Source organism: Monodelphis domestica, chromosome 2 (assembly GCF_027887165.1).
Source record: "Monodelphis domestica isolate mMonDom1 chromosome 2, mMonDom1.pri, whole genome shotgun sequence".
Classification (NCBI taxonomy): domain Eukaryota; kingdom Metazoa; phylum Chordata; class Mammalia; order Didelphimorphia; family Didelphidae; genus Monodelphis; species Monodelphis domestica.
The window spans coordinates 535,173,031-535,197,523 of record NC_077228.1 but is presented as its reverse complement, the minus strand read 5'-3'; the positions used below and the strand labels follow the sequence as shown (position 1 = coordinate 535,197,523).

Genomic DNA, 24,493 nt, shown 5'->3' with positions numbered 1-24,493 from the left:
AGTTCTGTCCAGCCTCAGCTTCCTTCTCTGCTCCACAGCTTAGCTGGATTGAACAGTGCTCAGCCCTGGAATTGAAGCTGTCCAGCTCCCTTGGGAAAGACATGGATCTGTCAGCGGTCGCCCGGCCCCCCACCGCTGACTCCAGGGCTCCCGGGAATAACGGCCATTGGGCCTCGAGGAGCTGCCATCACCACGCGTCCCTTCGAAGACGCCTTCTCTTTTGGGCTGAGAGAGGAGATACGCAGAGCCTTCTGGTAGCTGTAGTCTGGCTCTGTAACTGGACTCCATTTCCCAGCATGCTTCTGCTCTCCCACCACCACCATCAACAACGCCCAGGCGGAGTTGGGGTAGGAGTGCGCAGTCGCAGTTTCTCCTCCCATCTCTGGCACGCTGGGCTCCGGCACCGGATCCTGAGGGGTCCATGTGTGAGTTTGCGCGCGCTGTGCCCATTTGTGTGCACCTGCGTGCGAGTATGGGCAGCGCATGTGCACGTGAGCGGCTGGTATTGGGGAGGAGTCAGTACTTGGGTGGGCTTGTCTGTCGAGTGCTGAGGAGCGGTGGGAAAGTTCCCAGGTGGATTGGGGCGTGGCAAAGCGGGCGCGGGTCGGGATGACTGATTAATCTTGGACCGATAAGTATGGAAACCGGAGTGGGTGCCCACGTGTGACCGTGTTCTCAGGGGACCCCAGACCCGGGTTCTGGCAGAAAGGTCCCCTGGAAAGTCACTGAGCGGTGGGGCTTCTAGAAGGCGAAGATGGCCAGGAGACCAGACCCAAGTGGTGAGGCCAGCCCCCGGCTTCAGGTGGTGTGGGGCTTCGGTCCGCAGTGAGCAGACACCCGAGGAGGAGGGGACTATGGACCGCTTGGCCGCGAAACTTGGGGAGAGAGGTGAGGAGGACACGACTCGGGGAAGGTGTGGGCCTCCTGCGCCCTGGGGTATGGACGGGCCAGAAGAGAGAGGGGGCAGCGGAAGCCCAGCTCCCGGCCTCCCCCGCTTCTCTTTACTGATTTCTCTCACCTGGGCCTCCCAGCCTAGTCTCTCCTGGTGCCATTAATTAAACACTGAAGGGGCAGCCAGGTGGGCTTAAATTCAGCTTCAGACGCGTCCTAGCGGTGTGACCCTGTCCTTGGCACTCAACCCGTTACCAGTTCTGCCTCGGAACCCATGCGCAGCATTGAGGTTAAAACGGAAGGGAAAGTTTAAAAAAATCCAACACACTGCTCAGTGCCTGCTGGGAGGTGGGCTCGGGCAGGGGTTGCTGTTTGGGGTGGGCTCCCCACCACTTCTTTGTCTTGGTCCAGCTCGCCCATCCACAGCTGCCTCGGCCGCCGCTCCCCCTGGAGACAGCAGAATCGTGGACCTGGAGGCCAGGACTGCGGTGAGTTCTGGGGCCCGCTTGTGCCCATCTGTTGGCAGAGGAGCCTTTCCTTAGGGGAACGTCCCTATGCCTCATTCATTTCTCCTCCAGAGCCCTCCGACCATCTGGTCACTGATAAAGAGAATACAATTCCCCGAGCTGAAAAGGCTACAAAGACAAATGCATCTCCCACAAGGGAGCTAAAAAGTGGGACCAGATGGCCTCCTGGGCCCTTATAAAGCAGTTCACAGGTTGCTGCTATGTACCAGGCACTGGGATACACAGATAAAATGAAACTGCTCTGAACAAAGACCTTTGTCAAGAAGAGGGATCAGCAACCAATCAACAAACACATTAAAAACCTACTATGTGCCAGGCATAGTGCATAGAAGGGCGATAGGCAAGAGAACATAAAATAGAGGGAGAAGCAGAGGAAGAGCCGGCTGAGTAGGAAAGCAGAAAAGGAGGTAGGAGAAAGGAATTGGAAATAAGAGCCCAAAGGTGTCCTTTCTCTCTGCCTCATCACTCTGCCATTCTGCAGTCCTGTGGTCAGTCTACTGGGGCACTTTTTAGGAAGGGGATTGATAAGGAGGAGAGCAGCCATTGGGGGCCAGCCTGGAGGGTGGATTAGTTACATTTAGGTTGGAGAAGATAAGGTTTAGGAGGATCCTGGGAGCTTTGTCCATGTGTCCAATGGAGGGAGAGTTGGCTTGTTTTGCTTGACCTCGGAGGTAGGAACTAGAAACAATATGCAGAAGTCATGAGAAAAAAATAAATGTTTCAGATAAAGTAAAACTTTCTGACTTCTTAATCTGCCAAAAAGTGGCACAAATGCTTTGAGGAGATAGTGGGTTTCTTTGAAGGAATTTTTAAAAAATAGGATTTAAGGTGTTTTTTAAATTAGATATATGGGGAATATATTCAATTATTTAAGTACATTCTCCCCCATATTTCTTTTCCCCTTTATCAGAGGAGTAACCAGTAATTAAAAAAAAAAGAAAGTAGAGAAGAAAAAAATTCTCAAAAACCCAAAATTATACTTGCTGTTTTGTACCCATGGACTTCCCCGTCACCAGTACCACACAGGTCGTACAAGATTTATTAGTCTTATAGCTTCTAGAATTACAGAGTTTCCTGGAGAATTGTCACAGACAACCTTCCTCCAGGGCTTGTCTTCTATCTGTTATATCAGGCTACTTTTCAACCAGCTAGGATTGTGGGTGGTGCAGTGTTTAGAGTGCTGGACCTTGAGTCAGAAAGACTCATCTTCCTGAGTTCAAATCCAGTCTCAGACACTTCCTTGCTCTATGACCCTGGGCAAGCCACTTAACCCTGTTTGCTTCAGTTTCTTCATCTGTCAAGTAGGTCTATCTATACCTCCTTTTTGCTTCTAGCTTTGATTCTTATTCTGAGGCAGGATGAGGGATTTCTCTAAGCAGATGCACTCATGGAATGACCCTGGCTATTGTATTTATATTATAGAATATTTTCCTTTTCACATTAGAGTTTTCAGTGCAATCCGTTCCTACTATCTAAACCATATAAACCTTTTCATTACCTGCTTCAGTTCTTCCTTTAATATCCTCACCCATTCTCCTGTGTTCTCTTCTTCCCAAGAGAAGAAAAACATTTCCTTTTATTATTAGCTTTTCACTTGCCTCGGACAGATAAAATATTCCTTTCTATAATCTTCTCCCCTCCCATTCTGTAATTTGGTCCCACCAAAAAGAACTCCAAAGCCCCCAACAATGACTCACCTATATGCTGAGCATTTTCATTCATGGTATTTCAGATCTGTTCTTCCACTGTCAGTTCTTGTATTTGACTTCTGCTTTTACCTGTATCTTTTTGTATACATTTGAAAAGAAATTTTTAATAGGCACTGTTATTTTTTTGCTAACCGCATAGGTATCTTTTTCTTTTTTAGTTTTTTCCTTCATTTTCTGGAGTGATTTATTTTGTATCTGTGCTTTTTTGGTTGTGGCTTTGTTTACCTTTTTTGTGTTTTCTATTGTCTAGGGTGTTTATGGAACAGATAATATGTTTGGGTCTGATTTTCCTTGTAGGAGTGCTTCAAATGCCTCTTTATTGAACATTTTAAAAAAATTAATGGTTAGGCTCAGGTTTGCAGAGTATACCCCCTTGGATTGCAGTTTTAAACCTTTCTCAAAGAAATGCTTTCTTTTTAGTTTCTGGTGGCTGAAGGATAATATTGTGTTATTCAAATTTTCTTTCCTTTTTAATTAAAGGTGTTTATTTTGGTCACTTGTAGAATTTGTTGTTCATCAGTAGAATTATTAAATTAATCAGGATGGAATCAAGAAGAAAGATTAAAGGTAACAACTCAGCTGAACTCTCAACTTTCCTCCCTAAACAATTTAAAAATAATGCCTGAAGTTAAATTTTGGACTGGCAGAGCCAACAAAAGGTCAGGATGAGCCTTTTTTTTTGCAAGATGGATAATTTGGAAATATGTTTTACATGATTTCACGTGTATAATTGATATATTTACTTGCCTTCTCTGTAGGAGAGTGGTGGAAGGGAGAGAATTTGGAATTCAAAATTTAAGAAGAATAAACATCTAAAAATAATCAATTGGAAAAAATTAATTGCTGTTTGTCTTAGAGTTTGCAGCATAGTGGGTTTTTTTCCTGGAAGGCATCTATTGATTCTTTTGGATGGCATTTTGTTTTCTATGATCAGAAGCTCTGGTTGGTCTACTTGTATTACTTCTTGAATTATAATGTTCAGGCCTTTTTACTTCTTAAGTTCTTCTGAAAGACTTATAATCTTCAAGTTGTTTCTTTGCAGCTTGTCTTGAAGATCAATATATTTTGTTCAGATAGACATCATGTTTTCTCTTAATGTTTTTGCCTTTTTGCTTCTCTTGGATTATGCTTTCATAACTATTATTTTAAACCATTCGAAAACATCCTGCTTTGGCACCTTTTTCTCTTCAGAATTCAGGGACTTCTGCCTCATCATGTGTTGATTCATTTCCCATTGACTTAGAAGATTTATTCATAGCAACATGGAATCTTTTAGCTGATCTGGAAGCCATATTTCCTTCTGTTGTTATCTTCTTCCCTGTTGGCTTATCTGCTTATTATCTACTCAATTAAAGGGTTTTTTCCTCCTCTGAGATCTAATTTCAGTCCTTTTCCCTTATGTTATCCTTTCTGACAATTTCCCTTTGAAATTAATTTCCCTTTGGCTGAATTTAAAATCTGTCTCAGCCTTTGTAGAATCCCCCCCCCCCCCCCCCAGGGGCAGGACTGGGACCAGAGTTTCCCAGGTAAGGGTGAGGGAAAATAAGGAGAGAATACAAAACATTGGAGTCAGAAGGGTTTCGTCTTGCTGATGGCAGACAAATAAAGTTTATTGCCATCAACAACTTTTAAAGGTATAGATCACAAAGAATGAAAGTATTCCTTTGAGGAGGGTCCTTGGGAAAATGCTGAGACAAGTCCTTGGAAAAGTACAATAAGGATAGTTCTAGCAATTAGAGCAGGAGAATGGTTCCAAGAAATATAGATAGGCACCTCTGGGGTAAGATTATGATTCAAGCACCATCCAAGGTTCATGCAACAGTCAGCAACTACATGTCTTTGCCAGCAATAGACATGTATTACTATGAGAGGCCTAAAGAAGGGGAAGGAGAGGGCTCGCTTGGGCTCGATCTCAGACAGACTTTGAGTTTTAGACCTCTTGATAGAGGGCACTCAGATCTTTATCTTAGATGGGCTCCAAGTTATCAACCTCTGACAGGCCTTCTTTCATATTTCATGTTTTGCTGACCTTTGTGTTTGCCTCATGTCACTTCTGGTATGAAGGAAGGAAATGGACACTTATTAAGCTATCATTATGTGCCAGCATTGTACTGAGAGCTTTGCAAATATTTGAGATTTTAAGGAGTTTTTTGTTTTATGTGGGAAAAGAGAAGAGCTGGGCTACAAGGGGCATTTTAGGCAATATAAAGATATCAATTCTTTAAAAAATATTATTAAATATGTTCCAACACTGTGCTAAGTGCTCTGCAAATAATATATCATTTGAACCTCATAGGAATCCTGTGTGGTAGGTGCTATTATTATTCCCATTTTACAGTTAAGGAAGCTGAGGAAGAAGAGGTTAAGTGATTTGTCCAGGGTAACACAGCTAGTAAGTGTCTTGAGACCTGATTTGAACTCTGTTCTTCATTCCAGATCCAGTATCTTATCTACTCTGATGCTGCCCAATAGCTATCTCTTTTGATGGGATACAACTGACCCCAACTGAATGCGGTGTAATTTCCTAATGACTTAGTAGAGTATATGACACACACATACTGATATCCTATCCTCGTTTCCTGTATTCTTTAGTTCTCCCACTTTGTACTCTTGGAACCATGGGGTTGCCACACTGGCATCTCAGTCAGAGCAACTTTTGCTGTACAATTTTCTCTAGCGAAAAGGGTGGAAAGAGCTGAGTTCTTTTGAAAGTTTGAAGGCTTGTGCAGTCCTGCCAGAGAGGGAAAGTCAGTGTGGGAAGAGGTGCTAAGTAAGTCAGTTGGAAATTAGGAATTAGCCTTTTTCTGCTGTTATTGAATTGTACCTCATTCCAATCCTTGGTGCTCTAGACCCTGGAGACAGGCGAGAATTGTTTTGTCTGTTGTATATAGTTTTTATTGAGAGTTCGGGAGCATAGGATCAAATGTCTAGTCCTCCATTTTCTTGGTTGTGTTAACAGATTTTTTTTTTTTAAGCCAAGAAGGGGTTAGACACAGTTATACAAGGCAAAATAGACAGTTTTGATTACATGAAATTGAAAAGTTTTAAAATAAGCCTATATAAGGGGCAGCTGGGTAGCTCAGTGGATTGAGAGCCAGGCCTAGAAACAGGAGGTCCTAAGTTCAAATTTGGCCTCAGACACTTCCCAGCTGTGTGACCCTGGGCAAGTCACTTGATCCCCAATGCCTAACCCTTACCACTCTTCTGCCTTGGAGCCAATACAAGATGGAAGGTAAGAGTTTAAAAAAAAAAAAGCCTATATAGAATAAGAAGGGAAGTAATCCAACTGGTCATCTGGGAAAAAATTCTGGAATATCTCTCATATCAGTTTAGTACCCAGGATATTTGGAAAATCAGCAGAATGAAAAGCCATTCCCCAATAGTTGAATGGTCAAAGGATATGAAACAACTGGCTCAATGAAGAGTTAGAAACTTAACAAACATATGAAGGAATGTTCCAAGTCACTACTAATAAGAGAAATATAAATCAAAACAAATCTCAGAGGTCTTAAATCAAAGGCTGGGTGACTACTCATTGGAGTTGTATACAGTATAATTTAGTTAGTTATGGCTCAGTCTTCACCATTTCTCATCAGGGTGCTCTCTCTGGGCTTTCTCAGAAACCTTTTTATCCTAGAAATCTCTTCAGCTAGAATCCACACCTTAGAACTAACTACCCTCTGCCCTCCCCACTCCCCCACTTAGATGACGCCTCCCAGAACCTCTATTTAAGGAGGGTATCCAGGCCAGCCATTCCTTCATTTCTCACTGGACTTCACTTCAGACTTCTCCGTCAAAGCCCCATGCTAAATGCCTTTCCTCCCCTTTTCAACTACCTTTGTGTGTTGTCTTCCTCTCATTAGAGTGGAAACCCCTTGAGGGCAAGTACTGTTTCTTTTTGGCACTGAGTGCTTAATAAATACTTTTTGACTGACTTGGTGTCCCTAGTCAAACTCAGTGATTTTTATTACAAAAAAAATTAATTCATAGAATAGGAATAAATAAGGGAAAATATAAAAATCTTGGGATGAGACCAAATTAAACCAAATCATCCTTATAAATGTTATTGATGAAACCATAATAAGAACAACAGATGAAATGGGAAGCATTTGTCAGGAAATTAAAAGCCATGTGGGATGAAGCTGCCATGCCACATTTGTTCTCTGATCCCTCTAAAACTCTTGTGTACTATAAGCAAGAAGAAAACACCCTGAAGAAAACTGAGAGAAAGTAGACCTAGAATAGACCAAGTTCAAGACAAAGAAAGTCCAAGCATTGCTTTGAGAGTATTAAGGGATAAGTTGCCAAGAACTCATGAAAGAACATTTGCCAGCTGCTTACAAAAGATCATAGGCTGCTATGTATAACTTCTGAAAAGATACATCTAAAAGATTTTTTTAACCCCGTCTTCCATCTTGGAATCAATACTGATTATTGGTTCCAAAGTAGAAGAGGGGTAAGGGCTAGGTAAAGGGGGTGGTAAGTGACTTGCCCAGGGTCACACAGCTAGAAAAAGATCTGACGTCAGATTTGAACCTGGGATCTCTCATCTCCAAACCTAGTTCTCTATCCACTGAATCACTCGCTGTCCCTAACAAAAAGATTTCAATAGATACCTGCTGACTCTGGCAACCATTTCCCCAGCTATAAAATCTTTATGAGGAAAAACTTATACATGTAACAAAAGGGATTCTTGATGAAAATGTGAGAAGGGAATAGGCAGTCTTTCTCAGTATTACACAACACAACCTTTCAGACAAATAAGTTAAAGTTGTAGACCATAGGAGATTCCACTGGGTTGATTATTTATGACCATAAATTAGTATTTGATTTGGTAGAGCAAAATGCCACATTAAGCCTTTCCACCACCAATGTGTCCCATAGATTACTTAGATGATATAGCAATAAAGATACTTTTTTGGAAGGGTACCCGAGTATGTCATTTGTACTTTAAAAGAGGTCAACTGCTGCTATTGTGGAATTTCTTCTGCCAAGGTCTGTCTAGAAGAGGATTGCTCTGATTCTATCAAGACCTAGTACTAGGTGGTGCAGTGGATTGAGTGCCAAGCCTAGAAACCATAGGCTCTTGGTTCAAATTTGACCTCAGACACTTCCTACTTATGTGACCGTATGCAAGTCATTTAACTCCTGTTGTCCAGCCCTTACTGCTTTTTCTGCCTTGGAACCAATGCAGAATATTGACTTTAAGACAGAAGATAAGGATTTAAGGGGGGGGGGGAGGAATGACCTACAAAAATTAAAATTAATCTATAATAACACCAAGTATTATATTTTATATGATATATTAATAATCACTAGAAGTAAAGGAATAAAAAGGTAATTATCTTAACAAAATAGAACCATGTGACTAAGTTAATCTACCTGCTCAAAAGGTCCTGATCCACCTAAGCCACCAACAGGAAGGAAAAAAAGCTAGACACTGAACTCCACCCAATTTATCTCCCATCTATGTTAGCACATAACAACAGGAAGTGAGTGGGCTCCTGGGAATCGTATTTTTGTTGGGAATCATAGTTTGGGGGTAGCAGTTTCCAATTTCATAGACCTAGTACATTTCAGCTTCCTGAAAGAGATCTCTAAGCACCCAAAAGTTTGGCCTGGCTCTCATGAAAGGAAAAAAATCAAGGTAGGGAGGAATACCTCTTGTCCAGACCATTTTCAGTAATTGTATGTATGGCCACAGAATCAGTTCCTAAATTTACATATTTTGTTCAGACAATGAAGATTAGAAATGAACTAGACACTGACTGAACAAGTGGAAGGAAGCAACCAAATAGCATTTGAGAAACCATATAGTGCCTTTGATGACCCCAAATGTCTACCTGAAATAACTTCTCTGTTGGTTTTCAGGGAGTCCTTTTCAGTCATGACTTAAAACTATTTCTGGAAAGTTGACTTTGCTGGACAACTAGAAGGCTTTGGAAGGGTGTGAGTTGGGCGTAGATGGTTGCTACCTGTTACCAATGAAGAATAGCATACAGGAGGCAACACAGAAGTTATCAACAGAAAAATATGACCATAAAAAACCAGAAAGAATTACATAAGTTGAATGAGGGATGACTGCCCACAGGTTAAACTTATGTGAAGAGACTGAGAGGAAGGCCTTCTGCATTTTGGTCCCCATCTGGATATTTTTTTCCCCTGGGAATATTCAGTTGATCAAAGGAATTGGAGACAAGGGTCACATGGGCTGAAAAGGAATACATGGATTGTAATCTTGACAGGTGGAGAGAAGGTCACTGAACCATTGAAGGATAAGAGGTAGATCTTTAGAACTAAGCACCAGAGCATCTGGGTAGCATAGTGGATAGATAGCCAGGCCAGAAGATAGGAGGTCCTGGATTCAAATCTGGCCTCAGACACTACCTGGTTATATGACCCTGAGCAAGTCACTCAACCCCACCTGCCTAGTCCTTGCCACTCTCCTGTCTTAAAATTGATACTAAGATGAGGTACAGGTTAAAAAACCACCAAAGAACTTAGCACAGGTTTACACACAGTATGTGTAGTTAGTAAATGTTATAGCAGGAAGAGAAGGCCACAACATTTTATTCTAGGTCTCCACAGTACAAAGGAATTGGTCACTAGTAAAAGAAAACGAGTGACTTCAGCACTTGGAACTAGGGAGGCCACTCATCCTGTTATTCCATTTATGAGAAACTGCACCAGTCGATTGACCCTATATAAGTTAATCAGTAATGGAGAATGGTAGAACTTAATATTTGGAGTGACTGCTGATATTCATATTGTCTACCAGACTAATTTGGCTACCAATTTTGTGGTATGATCTGGAACCTTAAAAGTGCGTGGCTTTCTGGGATTGACTTGCAGAAAGAATTTGGCATGGTGAAATTGAGTCATCAGGAAAGCTCTAGTACAAAGGGAGGGACGTAGTCTTCAAGGAAAATGTACTTGAAAGAATGACCCAGGGTTAATATAGAATGTTCTTTATCCAGGCACCAGTGACATTGAGGGATGTAGCTGTGGAGTTCACCTGGGAGGAGTGGAGGCACATGGAACCAGCTCAGAGGGATCTGTACAGGGATGTGATGTTGGACAACTATGAGAACCTGGTCTTTATAGGTAAGCACAACTAGCCCTATGCCTCAGAATCTGCCCACTAGGGTGTCTTTGCAGTCTCACACTGTACCACCATAGGAACTGTGAGCTTTAAAATTAATGTTCAATAACTAAGTATTATATTTTAAAAGTTTTATTAATAACAACTAGGACAAAAGAACTGCCTGGATTCGGCCCAGTCACAGGTCCAAAAAGAGAAAGAGGGAGGAGTTACAAATACAATCATGCAAAACATGGGGACGCAGGAAAAGGGAATTTTGGGAAATACTAAGGGACTTCTGGGGGTTAAAGTCCAAAGGCTCAAAATCTCCATTTTTACAGAACTTTGAAATGCTGAGCCAAATTTTGGTTTATTGTGTTACAATATTTAAGACTACCCATCAGTTTCAGAGGGTCCCAGATCCTTTATTAGAATGTTTCTGTTCTGTGTTTTCAGGTGAAAGTTCTTTGTCTATTCATAGGGAAATTTTGTCACTTACTTGTAATGGCTCTGAGGCCACAGCATTCTTACTCTAACTCCAGGATTCTTAAATTTTTGTGTGTTATGGACCCCTTTGGCAGTTTAGAAAAATGTTTTGACCCCTTCTCAGAATAATATTTTTTTTTTTTAAAAATATATTTTATTTGATCATTTCCAAGCATTATTCGTTAAAGACAAAGATCATTTTCAGAATAATATTTTTAAATGCATAAATTAAAATCCTAGAATTACAAAAGAAAGCCATGGTTAATTAAAAAAATGTTTTTCCCCATCTAAGTAGTTTTCAAATGTTTTTCCCCATCTAAGTAGTTTTCTCTTGAAATCTCTCCACTGACTATCCAAGGTCTATAATGTAAGGGTTAAATTGGGGTTTTGACTAAATAAGAGAGTTATAAATTCAATGTTGTGGTTACTAAATTCAAAATATTATCCCTAAGCTGGGGGGGGGGGGGGCTTTAACAGCTTTTATTTATAATGAGGAAGAGAAAGAGTTGAAGTATGACATGTAGGAGGGAAAGAGGAAGGAATTGCCTAGCCTACCCTAAGTGCTGATCCAATGAAATTCAGCTCACTCCCCAACAAAGTTCCAATCTTCACGTGGAAGTCCGAGTCATTCACCAGCAAGCTGATGCACGATCCAAGGAAAAGAGTCTCTCCACAGAACTCACGCTAAAGGAGTGTCCCACCAAAGTACCAACGAGCAGAGAGGGTCTTCTTGCAGAGCCACCAGGGCAGGAATCTCTTCAAGCCAGAAGTCCAAAGGAGAAGTCTCAGGGAGCAGAGATGAGGACTGGAAGTTCTGAACTTTTAATAATCCTTTTTCCATGTCACTTCCTGTCCCTTCCCCTCTTCACAGGGGCTAATCACAGTTTCCAAATTGCCTAGCACTGCCCATGGGGGGGCAGTGTCTGTGGGATCCACCTCTTGTCCTCTGAGAGTGTAAATTCTTATCAAAGGATTCACAAGTTTCTGACTGATTGAGTTAAAAGGGTGGAATCCACTAAGTAAATGACTTGTGAAGTCTCTTACTTGATGGCTAACAAAGTGTTAAGTAGGGTTTTCTTGATTGATTAAGTCAAAATAGACAAAGAATAAAGAATTCCTTTTCACAATGGGTTCCAGTTTAAGAACCCCTACTCTAGACCCTTGGGTCCTAGATGTTTGCTAAATCTCAGGGGAATTAGGTGACTGCTTCCATCCCTCCCTTTTCCCCTGGGGAATACTTTTCCTAAATGTCCTCTTAACTCTTCCTCTATATTGGCAACCCCCATGAGGTAAGCAGAGATTATATCTTAGCTAAACTTTCTTTTTTCTTTCTGATTCATTCATTTTACTATTTTTTCACACATAGAAATAATTTTTTAACAACTCCTTTCTTTTGCAATCCCTCCCTCACTCCCCTTCCCACTCCTCAGGAGGCAAGCAATCTGATATGGATTATTCCAGTGTTGTCATGCAATACAAATTTCCCTATTTCTCATGTTATGAAAGAAGACGTATTACACATCTAAGAAAAGACTCATGAAGGAAGTAAGGCAAGAAATGACATGGTTCAATCTGCATTCATATTCTGACAGTTCCTTCTATGACTGGATAAGATTTTCATCATGAGTCCCTTGGGGTTGTCTTGGGTTCTTGCATTGCTGATAATGCTTTAGTCCTTCACAGTTGATCATTGCACAATATTTCCATTATGGTATATACACTGTTCTCCTGATTCGACTCACTTCACTTTACAATCCTAAGTTTTAAAAAAATCCTCCCATTTCTCATTTCTTATGTGCATTATAACCATACACCACAACTTATTCAGCCATTTCTCAATTGATGAACATTTCTTCAATTTCCAGTTTTTTGCTGCTCCAAAGAGAGCTTCGATAAATGTTTTTGTACAAGTAGTTCCTTTTCTCTTCTCTGTGATCTCTTTGTGATATAACTCTAGTAGTGGGTCAAAGGGTATGTACAGTTTTATAGCCTTTTGGACATAGCTATAAATTGCACTCCAGAATGATTATATCAGTTCATAGCTGCACCAAAAGCATATGAGTGCTCCAATTTTCCCACATTCCTTCCAGCATTTATCATTTTCCATTTTCATCATATTAGTCAATCTGATAGGTGTTAGGTGATAGCTCAGATTTGTTTTAATTTGCATTTCTCTGCTCAATAGTGATTTGAAGTGTTTTTTTCACTCCAAATATTTTTTGACTAGAAATAGTTTTGATTTCTTGATCTGAGACCTGCCTGTTCTTAACCTTTGATAGTTTATCATTTGAGGATTGACTTATGTTCTTCTACATTGACCCTCCTTGGTTCTTGGTAGATTTGAGGAACAAGGCCTTTGGCAGAACCACTTGCTATAATTTTTTTTTCATAGTTATTTGTTTCCCTTCTAATCTTGGTTGTATTGTTTTTCTTCATACACGCGGTTTTAAATTTAATATAATCAAGATTTCCCATTTTATTTCTTGTAACGTCCTCTCTGTCTTGTTTTGTTATAAATTCTTCCCTTATCCATAGGTGTGGCAGGGAAGCTATTCTGTGTTCTTATTTGTTTATGGTGTCATCCTTTATTTCAAGATCATGTATTCATTTTGATTTTCTTAGTTGAACTTTTTATCTCTCCAGCATAGTTTCCTTTTCGTGGTAAATAATTAAAGTTTGATGGGAAGATGAGGTAAGATATTCTGACCACCCTGCTACCATGCTCTAGAAGATCTTTCTCTAATCTCCTTGCACCTTGCCCTAACCCACTGTTCTAATGCTAGTCCTATCCCAGGCTGACTACCTTCCTCTTCTCAGGCTTCTCACATTTGTCTTTCCATTTGCTCACTCTGTTGGCCAGGGCCCTGGGCCCAACTACTGTTCCTTAAACAGTACATCCCAGCTCTACCCTCTGTGCTGTTGTATAGCTCATCCTAAGGGCTGCCTCCTACATGTGGCCTTCAGGGTGATTTTTTTGTATTTTGGTCTTACGTTTGTATGTATGTCTATGTATGTGTGTGTTAAGCTTCTCCATTAGAATGGAAGCTCCTTGTGGGTTTGGTTATTCCATCTTTATTCTGTGTCCCCAATGCCCAGAACAGATCTTAGAGCATTATATGTACCTAATAATACCTGTCATTTGATAAATATGCATGGCAAGGTCTTAATTCCTTAGAATGAAGGTCCAGTGAACTAATTTTCTTCCTCAGCCTAATTTAGATCTGTGTCCCATACTCAAATATGGATGTGGAAGTTCATTGAATGGTGCAGATAGAAACCCATGTGTCCCTGACCATCTTCTGTGGCCCTTGCCCACATCCTCCCATCACTTTGCCATAGGGACCCCCTTTTTCCACCCCACTTGCTGGAGACCTTCCTCTTTTTCTCCAGAGACTGTGAAGGGTATCTGTGGAGCTCATAGGCTGTCCTTCACCTTTCACATGGAACCAGCTCATCTTCTCTTCTCATCATACATTTCCTTAGAGATAGTTTTTATTCTTGTTCTTAGAGGTTTCTCCATATTGGCTGTGTTACAGCTTGCCTAAAGCCCTTCCTTATTCATTACCCTCTGTGCAATGCCAGCTTCTGCTCTTTTGAGATGGTCCTATTCCTTATCTTTGCCTTAGAACAACAACTGTTCTATGTTGATATGAGAAAGATAGGCTTTTGTTTCCAGGGAAACCTTGAGGTCATTAAAGGAGCTTTGCAATTTCCCCAAGGCAGTTCAGCCCACTGTCCCTGTCTGTCCTTCAGTGATGTTCACCCTCTGTGCTAGAGATGCGGTAGAAGATCAGGGTTGAAGAGGAGAGGATCATGGTGAGTTCCCCCAGTGCTCCTATTTCAGGATAGTGTTGGGCTGATTTGCTTCCATCCCTGGGATGTTTTAGAGCTTTCTGGAAGACTAAGTCCTCTGGAGTTTGGCCCTGATCATCCCTAGGAGAAAGTCCAAGTTGATGAAAGAGTCTATTGCCCAGGTTATGACCTGCATATGGGTTAATAGCTTGTCCACCACTATATCTCTCTGTGACAGAAAAAATAAATAGACTTGGAATTGGGCCTGGAATTGTGACCATCCTCCTACAAAATATAGAAAAGAATTTTGAAATCCTCTGTACCTCCTTAACTGCTTGCTTTATTTTAAATAGAATTGAATTCCCAATTAGCTTTCTGTCTCCGTCACTTTCTCATTTATCTCCTATGTGTAGGGATTCCTGTTTCCAAACTGGATATCATTTCCCTATTGGTTAGAGGAGAAGCACCGTGGATGCCAGCTAGAAAAGGCCACAGAATCTTTTATGAAGGTCAGTGAGTAAAATGGGAATCATTGTAAGCATCATCTCCCTTATTCTGTTTTGTTGTAGTTTTAAAGAGGCATTCCTTAATCATAGAGTATGAGAGAGTTCTTACGCCCTTATCCTTTATTGGTATATTGCTTCCAGAAAGACCATAGTATGTAATAAAAGTTGTGTAATCATCTTATTTCTACATGGTCCATTTGGGATCGAATTTTGTAATTCTTTTCTAACTAATATGCCTTTCATGCATATTAGACTTTTTTTTTTTCAATTCTGACATTTCTGTAGCACCTTGTGACTTGCAGGATGCTTCCCTGTTCTTCCCTTACATTCTTTTGATTGTTTTCATCCTTGTTTCATCTGGTATTTTGTACCCCCAGCACTTAGCCCAGTGCCTGGTACACAGAAGACACTTTTTAAATGATTGATTGACTTGTATTTTGGAATTGAGTTTATGTCTTCGGTGTGTCTGGGTAGACTGACTCCTGGGTATCTGGTGCCTTTTGTTTTTGTTTGATTCAGCTTGCTTTTTTCTGTTATTTCACTGGGTTTTTTATTACTTCCTAGACCTTCTGTTGGTTTTCCTAATTTTAGTAAGTATTCTTTTGTTTAAGTTACTTAATGTCTCAATTGCTTTCTGTGGAATTCTCTAAGGAAACTATCATGTTATCAGCAAATAAGAATATTTTAGTCTCCTCTTCACCATTACTGGATTTTGATGTATCTGGAAGAGACAACTTTGTGTAATTGCCTCACTTAAATCCAATTCACACCGAAGTCAAGACATCGTGAAGTCATCAGTCCTGTTCAAAAATGAAGGATAAACAGCATTTCTTGAAATATATCAAGTAACATTGAAGAGGAAAGAATATCTGTGCTTTAGCCCTAATGATTTGTTTACAATCAGGGTAACAGCAGAAATTACATCATCTCTTACATATAATTCTCATTTTGGAGACGTTTAAGAGGTTCTGAGAATCAGAGTAAGTGTCCAGTCCTCCATTTGTTGGCCATGTGACCCAGAAGTTTGTTTCTGGTGATGTCCTCATCCTCTTGGCTAGAACGGCTCAGGCCTTGGCCACTTTCTCCCACTATTGCATCTTTGCTACTCTTTTGTCATTGTTGGTTGTCTGTCTTGATTTTATCTGCACTTGACTATTTTCATGAGGACCTAAACTCGATTCCTCTAGTGACCAGGGGAAAAGTATTTGGTAAGTCTTTCCTCCATGGGGCAGGGCCACAGTGAAGGGAACTTTTTCAGCTGCATCTATCATCTATAGGATGGAGCTATGATTAGTAAGCCTATCCATGACAAGGGACGACGGCTTACTCTTTTCACCCAGATCTTTTAGCCAGTAACTATTTTCAACTAATTGTGTCCCTCTTGCTTATATAAAATACAAAGGTTGGATTGACTGGAGAAAGGGGGAAGGCTTGAGATCTTTGCCCCGCTATCCTCTAGGTAATAGTTGAATGAGATCTCTTCACCCTCTAGTCCCATATTGGCGAAGGCATGGAATGCAGGTCCCAGCAGCACTGAGGGGGCTGCTCCATTCCCCCCTCTACAGCCTGAAGACGTTTTTGGCATGTCCCACTCCTCTGTCCAGCCACCCAAAGCAAGCACTTCCTCCCTCTGCTGTCTGGGGTAATGTGGGGGGATGGAGAGAGGAGAGGGAGGCTCACAGGTGGCTTGAAGTTGCAGTTTGGCCATATGACCTTTGTCAATGCTGCTTTAGTCCAATCCTTCACCAAACATGCACCCTACAACATAGCTGAAAAGTGAACATCCAGGCTTGTTCTTAAAGCCCTTCACTAAGAGGAAACCTAATCCTTTCAGAAGCATTCCGTCCCACTTTGAAAAGCTCTGTTAGGAAACTTGACCTTAAAGCCTAAATTTGTCTCTCTGCAATTTCTCTCCCTTTCACATGAAAAGCTTTCAGATAGTTGAAAGCAATTATTATGTCCCCTTCAGTGTCTGCAATTTCTCTCCCTTTCACATGAAAAGCTTTCAGATAGTTGAAAGCAATTATTATGTCCCCTTCAGTGTTCTGCCAAAGGCAGAAGCATAATGTAGAAGTCTGGCCTTGGAGTATGGAAATTAGGTTTCAAGTTCTGCCTCAGCCATACTGTTTCACCTGTTAGTTGAGGTGACAGCTCTGTGTGGGTGAAGGAAATGCCTTGGTGGGAATTCCCCTATCCTCAGAAACTGGAGAGGGTTGTCTTCAGGTTAAATGATTCCATTTCATTCAGCCAGTTTCTTCAGTTGATTCACGGGTGATATCTTGGCTTATTCACCTTACTAATTGCTCCCCTTTGGAGGGTCTCCTGCTGATCAGTACCCTTCCTATAATGTCCCTTCCGAAACTGAGCACATCACTATATCATGGTTAGGCGAGGTCAGGCCTTTGGCTTTTCACATTCTGTACTCTCAGTGCCACTCGATAATATTATCCTTATTGACTGCCACATACCATACTTTCCTTAGATTGAGACCCCCTAGAACTAAAATTCCTGGATCTCTTTTTCTGATGAACTCCTAGTTAGCCATGTCTTCCTTACTTTGTACCTCTGGAGATGAGTATCTGAGCTTAAATAAAGTAGGACTTGATGCTTATCTCTCATTAAAATGGCTCAAGACTTTTTTTTGAAATTTCTTTCAGATTCCCTTAGTGTTGAGATCAACTCTGAAAACAAGAATTCATGTCTAATGGAGGGTAGTCACATGGGAGCATCATCCAAGAAAATTCTACCGAAGGACATGTTCTGTCATTTCAAGATGAGCAAAGCTGAGGAATATGATGTTAATTTAGAGAAACCGAAGGACAACCAAGAAAGACAATGTAGAGAAGTAACAAATATTCCCAGAATAATTTTTAATAATGCTAGACTACCTCGATATAATACATTTGGGAGACATTTTAATGTGGGGTCAACATTGGTTACACTATGGAAAGAGACAATGGGAAAAAGTGTCTTTAAATATAAGACCTTCAACATTTTTCCTGATCTGATTACATCTAATGCTTTCTCCTTCTGGTGGAACCTTTCCAAGTCTAACAAATACAAAAAATCCTTCAGTTACCACTCAGACCTAATTAAATTTCATAGACTACATGTTGGAGAAAAGTTACATGAGCAAAAGAAATGTGAAAAATCCCTTGGTAGAATATCAAACTGTGATAGATCTCAGAGAAGTCATGTTGGCAAGAAACATTACAAACATAATAAATATCAGAAGTTCTTTGGTCAAAGAGAAAGTTTGGCTAAACTTAATGCAATTCAAATTAGGGGAAAATCCTTAGTACATATTAAATTTGAGAAAGCCTTCATCAAGAGGGGACACCTTATTAAGCATAAGAGAATGAATACTGGTAAACCCTTTAAATGTAATGAATGTGGAAAAAATTTCATTGAGAAGAGAAAGCTTATTAGTCATCAGAGAACTCATACTGGAGAGAAACCATTTGCTTGTAGTAGATGTGGAAAAAGTTTCAGTCAGAGGGTACATCTTATTAGTCATGAGAAAACTCATACCAGAGAAAAGCCATTTGCATGTAATGAATGTGGCAAAGGTTTCTGCCAGAGAGGACACCTTAATAGACACCAAAGAATTCACAGTGGAGAGAAACCCTTTGAATGTAATGAATGTGGGAAAGGCTTCATCAGGAGGAGCCACCTTGTTACTCATCAGAGAATTCATACTGGAGAGAAACCCTTTGTGTGTAATGAATGTGGAAAAACATTCAGTGAAAGAAGAAATCTTATTAGCCATCAGAGAATTCATACTTCAGGAAAACCTTTTGTATGCAGTGAGTGTGGAATAGGCTTCCGGCACCGAGTAAGTCTTATCATCCATCAGAGAACTCATACTGGAGAGAAACCATTTTTATGTAATGAATGTGGGAAAGGCTTTAGACAGAGGGGTCACCTTAGCACACATAAGAGGACTCATACTGGAGAGAAACCCTTTGCTTGCAATGAATGTGGGAAAACCTTCAGTGAAAGGAGAAACCTCTTTGCCCACAGGAGAATTCATACTGGAGAGAAACCGTTTGCATGTAATGAATGCGGTAAAGGCTTCCGATGCAAAGTCAGCCTTATTACTCATGAGAGATCTCATACTGGAGGGAAAATTTTTGAATGTAAGGAATGTGGGAAGAGTTTCAGCTGGAGGGCAAGCCTTATAATCCATCAGAGAACTCATACCGGAGAAAAACCTTTTGCATGTGATGAATGTAGAAAATCCTTTGCCCGAAAGGCAAGTCTTGTCATCCATCAGAGAACTCATACTGGAGAAAAACCCTTTGTATGTAATGAATGTGGAAAAGGCTTCAGTCAGAGAGGACACCTTATTACACACCAGAGAATTCATACTGGGGAGAAACCCTTCGAATGTAGTGAATGCAGGAAAACCTTTAGTGAAAGGAGAAATCTTATTACACACCAGAGAATTCATACTGGAGAGAAACCCTTTGCTTGTAGTGAATGTGGAAAAGGCTTCCGATGCAAAGTGAACCTTATTACCCACCAGAAGACTCATACTGGAGAGAAACATTTTGCCTGTAATGAATGTGGGAAAGCCTTCAGTAAAAGGGCACACTTTATTATCCACCAGAGAACTCATACTGGAGAAAAACCCTTTGAATGTATTGAATGTGGGAAGGCCTTCAGTGTTAGAGGAAGCCTTAATAGACACCAGAGAACTCATGCTGTAGAGAAACTTTTTGAATGTAATAAATTCGGGAAAGCTTTCAGCCAGAGAGGAAACTTTATTAGTCATGAAAGAACTCATAGTGGAGAGGAACCTTTTGCATATGATGAAAATGGAAAGGCCATCATTGACCATAGACTACTCAAAAGCTATTACAGGATTCATACTGGAGAGAAACCCTTTGCATGTAATAAATGTGAGAAAGTCTTCAGCAAGAAAGGATACCTTATTAGACACCAGAGAAATCATAAAGGAGTAAAGCATTTTGAATGTAATAAGCACAAAGAGTAACATAGAACAATTTTATGTTAGTGCGGCAGGAGGAATCTGGTCCAGTACCCCAGCATCTCTGCTTGGTTCTGTGCAATTGAACATTTTTGTCAATGACATATAATTATCAAATTTTCCAGTTATCCAAAAATGAGAGGGATAGCTATCACACCATGTGACAAAGACAGGCTCCAAAAGGATCTATGACCAGTTTGGAATGTGGGACTAAAGTAAATTAAGATGAAGTTCAGTAGGGATATATATAGGTATACAGCCACCTTCAGAAGTAATTAGCATCTACTACGTGTTATCTCCTTGGTTCTATGCAAAGTATAGAGTATATAAAGAAAGCAGAATGCATCTCTGCTCTTGGAGGATGCTAATGGAGACAACACAGAAGTAAATAGACATGCAAGATACTTACAAAGTAGACGGAGATGACTGCAGTGGTAGTGGTACTATCAGTTGGGGAAACCTGGAAAGGTTTCCTGCTGAAGGTGGAATTGGAGCAATCTCGAGGGAAGTCAGAGAAAATAAAAGACAGAAGAGAGGATTTAGAGGACAGATTGTATAAAAACTCAAACTTGGGAGGTGGAGGACTGTGTGTGTGTAATTTGAAGAAGACCAGAGTAGCTGAACTAGTAGTAGAGTTTTTGGAGGGGAGTAAATCTAGGAAGGGACCATGCTGTCAAGTTTAAAATGTGAAACAAAAGATTATATTTAATCCTGAAGTTAATGGTAATAAATGCTTGTTGACAGACAAGCTACTGGAACTGATTGAGTAGTGGAGTAACATCAGACCTACACTTTAGAAAATTCAATTTGTCAGTTGAGTGGAGGATGGTTTGCAGGAGAGAAACATTCTGAGCAGGAGGACCATTTAGAATCTTATTACCATATATAAGTAAGAGGTGTTCGGGAACTGGTAGTGATATAATAAAATCATTAAAAAGACAAAAATGTTCTACCTTCGGCAGTAATTAAGATTTAAAATTCCTGGACAGTCAATGAGTGGTATTTGGTTCCACATTAAAAGTCATGTTGAAGGGCAGCTGTGGATTGAGAGCCAAGCTTAGAAACCGGAGATCTAGGTTAAAATCTAGCCTTGGACACTTCCTAGTTGTGTGACTTTGGGCAAGTCACTTAACCCCCATTGCCTAGACCTTACCACTCTTCTGCATTGGAACATAATATTGATTCTAAGGCAGAAGGTAAGGGTTTAAAAAAAAAAGTCATCTTGAAATATCCAAGTCCTGTGGTTCTGTGAGAAGGAAAATAAATCCGTCCCTCAGACAGGGTGTTACTCATTATGTGACATGAGCTGGTGTCTTCTGGTTTCCCCTGGTGTCAGCAGCAGCAGGAATGACAATATGGCAGAGCCAGTGTGACTAGGCATCCCTACTGTACTGGAATGTCACCACCTCCTGACTTTTGAAAGCAAGTGAGCAAGGAGGGTTCTTAAACTCACGCAGGAAGCATGCTTGGGTCTCCTTTTGCTTCCAGACCTGGACAGACTGGTTTATCTTAGCTCTTAATCTATGGACAGGTCCTTAGCCAGCCAAATGAAGAATCAGTTCTAGTTAGGCTGACACCTCTCAATCTCTCACTATCTCTGTCTTTTTAATTAATAAATGCCTATAAATCTGGTGCTGAACCTCTAGACCCACCTTTTAATTGTAATAGTTCTGAGTACAGTAAAGGTCCTGAATAAATGCATTGATGACCAATCAGCTATTTGGTAAGCACCCTGTATCGTGAAGATGGGATTAACTCTCCCCTGCCTATTTTTAGATTTAATCACCAGAGGTGTATACACCCCATTTTATCCTTAAGTTGGGGAGGTCTGTGACCCACGTGTGCTAAAGTGGATGATGAATCAGAAATGACTGACTGTCCCCTGAGCAGTCCTAAGCAAAGCTAAAGCCATACTTGGTCCATGTAAAGTGGAAGGAATGCTCAGGAAGTGATGCAAAAAAGCATCTCACAGGAAGTTGCAACTTCCTGTGAGAGCCAGTTCTTTGGAGTTCAGAGTTTGAGTTCAAGGCTGATGAATCTTCTTCATGGACCTGAGACTGAAATTTGGTGAAACTGTTCTTGAATCTCTTCCTTTGAACTACCACATAAGTGAGTGAAGAGGCTGACTCCCTTTTCTGGATTTTGGAGAGGCAAGCCTCCAGAGAGGCCCCTGTTTTGGAGAAGGCCTTGTGGCTGGAACCTTTGTTTAGTTTACCTTTGGGCCTCCCTTTGGTGGGACCTCTGAAGCCCTGCCTGGTTCGAACCAGGCTGGAGTAATTATCCACTCTACTCTCTCTCAATACCCCTTATTCCTTTTGTAAATAAACTGTCACAAAAAATTATTCTGACTTGAGTAATATATTTTCAGTGACTACATTTTTATACATGTAGTCCAACCTTTAACCCTTACAGTGTCAGACAGATCTATTCATTGTTTTTGCAAAAGGAAAAAGAGTCCCTACAAGTCACTTGAGAGTTTTCTCCAAGATTGATGCAGCTGTCAATTGAAGGAGGGATTACATGGGTTCTGCTTGACCCCAGAATCAAGACTGAGCAGTGGACTGCATTGAAATAAATTTCAGCTAACAGTAAGGAAATCAGAAGTGTCAAAGGGGGATGAGCTGCCTCAAGATGGTGGATTACCCCTTTTGGAGTCTCCTCCTCGAATGAAGCTTAGAGCAATCTAACAAATGCTTATTAAGCACCTCCTAGTCAGCTATAGTTGGAAAAACAGAAATGAGGATTTTAAGATGTGAGGGTGGGTAATAGGATAACTGCAAATTGGCTGTAACATCCAGCAAGCACAGGGTCACTGAATTTGCAGCTCATTCACTTACCTGCTGAGAAAGTTTGGCCCTGGGGGATTCCAAAATTGTCAGCAACTGGAAGCATCGATTTCTGGCTGTCCAGTGGTGCTCTTTCAGGTAGAAAGAACTGGCCTAGCATCAGGACAGATGAAAAGGCTGGAAGGGATGTGGAGCATCATCTCTTCTATTCTGGCACCTCCTTGATATATGGGGGAAGGTCAGTTTTGACATCACACCAGGTTTGAGGGACAGGAAGGTGTGGAGTTGAGGGGGCAGATTTAATGCATTTGAACAAGCTCGTCTGTGACACAGTGAGAAGATTAAAAAAACTAGAGCCGAAAAGGACGTAAGGAACCATCTGCTCCAATCTCACTTTTACATATGAAGAAATAGGCTCAGAGAGCTTAATTATCAGATAGTCAGTGGCAGAGTTAAGATTAGAAGTTGGGTCCCATAACTACAAATCCAACAGGAAAGTCCAGCAGCCTTTGGGATGGACCGTGCTGCCAAATATTTTTACCTGGACAGAAGATGTTAATATTTTCCTGCAAACCCTACCATTATCTCATATCTGTGGTTCATAGAGATTGCTTCTGTCTCTTTTATTTCAGTAATGACACCCAAAATATAAACAAGCAAAAACACCAACAATCTTGCCAGAAACTCTATTAGAAAATGTATCTGTTTGTTATTCTTTGAGAACACTTGGGCTGCTCAAAGCATCAGGCTCACTTGTTCTGCAGGCCCACTCCCCAGTGAGCACAGTGTGTAGCCAGAGCCCGGAACTCTTCCAGTTTGCGACTGTTCATTTTAGGTAAATATTCACACTCACAGCTTTCAAAAAAGAAGTTGTCGGCCTCATTTTTAAAACAGCTGGGCCATTTAATCATGGACCTTTGAATATCTCAACTCAGTAAGGCTTCTCACGAGTTCCTGGACCTCATTTCCAAGCCAATCGTAAGCAAGAACAAAATTAATTGGAAGATGATGTGGGCATCTGGAACTGCAGCTAAATAAATACATGAGTAAATTGCACTTGCCCTAATTTTTGGAGCACTTTTAATGGAGATCAGCTTTAGTATCATGTGTTCTTTTATCCTCCACAACAGCTAACCATGGGGAAATGCTCAGTAAACACTCATCATATATGTTGAATTAATGAAATGCCCAGGAGCTTTGGCAGGAGACTTGGGCTGTCCAAAAAGGAGGGCGGTTGTCCTTCTTACAAAAAGTAAGACTGCTTTTAGGAGAGGCACAGGGTTTTATTTGCCACTATTCTCTCTGGTGCTCATAGGGATAAATCTTGAATCATCATGCATTTGAAATAATTCTTGTAAAGAGCAATTAAAAATCATAGTTCGTAGTATCCATCATGCTTTGGGGTTTGCAAAGCACTTTACATATATGATCTCACTGGACAGTAGAGAGATATGTAGCAGAAGGACAGAAGCAAATTATAATGTGCTACCAAAGATGACCAGCTCCTTCCCTACCAACGTTATTTTCTATTTACTTTGTAAATAATATGCATATACTTATGCCTGTTGTCTCCCCGATAGAATATAAGTTCCTTGGGGCAGCTGGGTGATCCAGTGGATTGAGAGCCAGGCCTAGAGAGGGGAGATCCTGGGTTCAAATGTGGCCTCAGATGCCTCCCAGCTGTGTGACCCTGGTAAAGTCACTTGACCCCCATTGCCTAGC

General features: G+C 40.9%; 1 protein-coding gene across 5 annotated transcripts; it reads left to right on the top strand.

Annotated features, from left to right (window-relative positions):
- Positions 1-330: 330 nt before the first annotated feature.
- Positions 331-22,327, top strand: LOC100618796 (zinc finger protein 260-like). 5 transcript variants are annotated; one of them, XM_003340531.4, is made up of 6 exons: positions 331-425; positions 746-888; positions 1,303-1,379; positions 10,105-10,231; positions 14,900-14,995; positions 17,650-22,327. In XM_003340531.4, the coding sequence occupies exons 2-6, from the start codon at positions 855-857 to the stop codon at positions 19,989-19,991; spliced, it is 2,676 nt and encodes an 891-aa protein (XP_003340579.4). In that variant the 5' UTR covers positions 331-425; positions 746-854; the 3' UTR covers positions 19,992-22,327. The 5 variants fall into 5 exon arrangements, with proteins under 5 accessions (XP_003340579.4, XP_016284819.2, XP_016284821.2 ...); XM_016429333.2 differs by lacking the exon at positions 14,900-14,995 and having other exon boundaries at positions 363-888; XM_016429335.2 differs by lacking the exons at positions 331-425; positions 746-888; positions 1,303-1,379 and adding an exon at positions 14,448-14,510 and having other exon boundaries at positions 10,104-10,231.
- Positions 22,328-24,493: the final 2,166 nt, after the last annotated feature.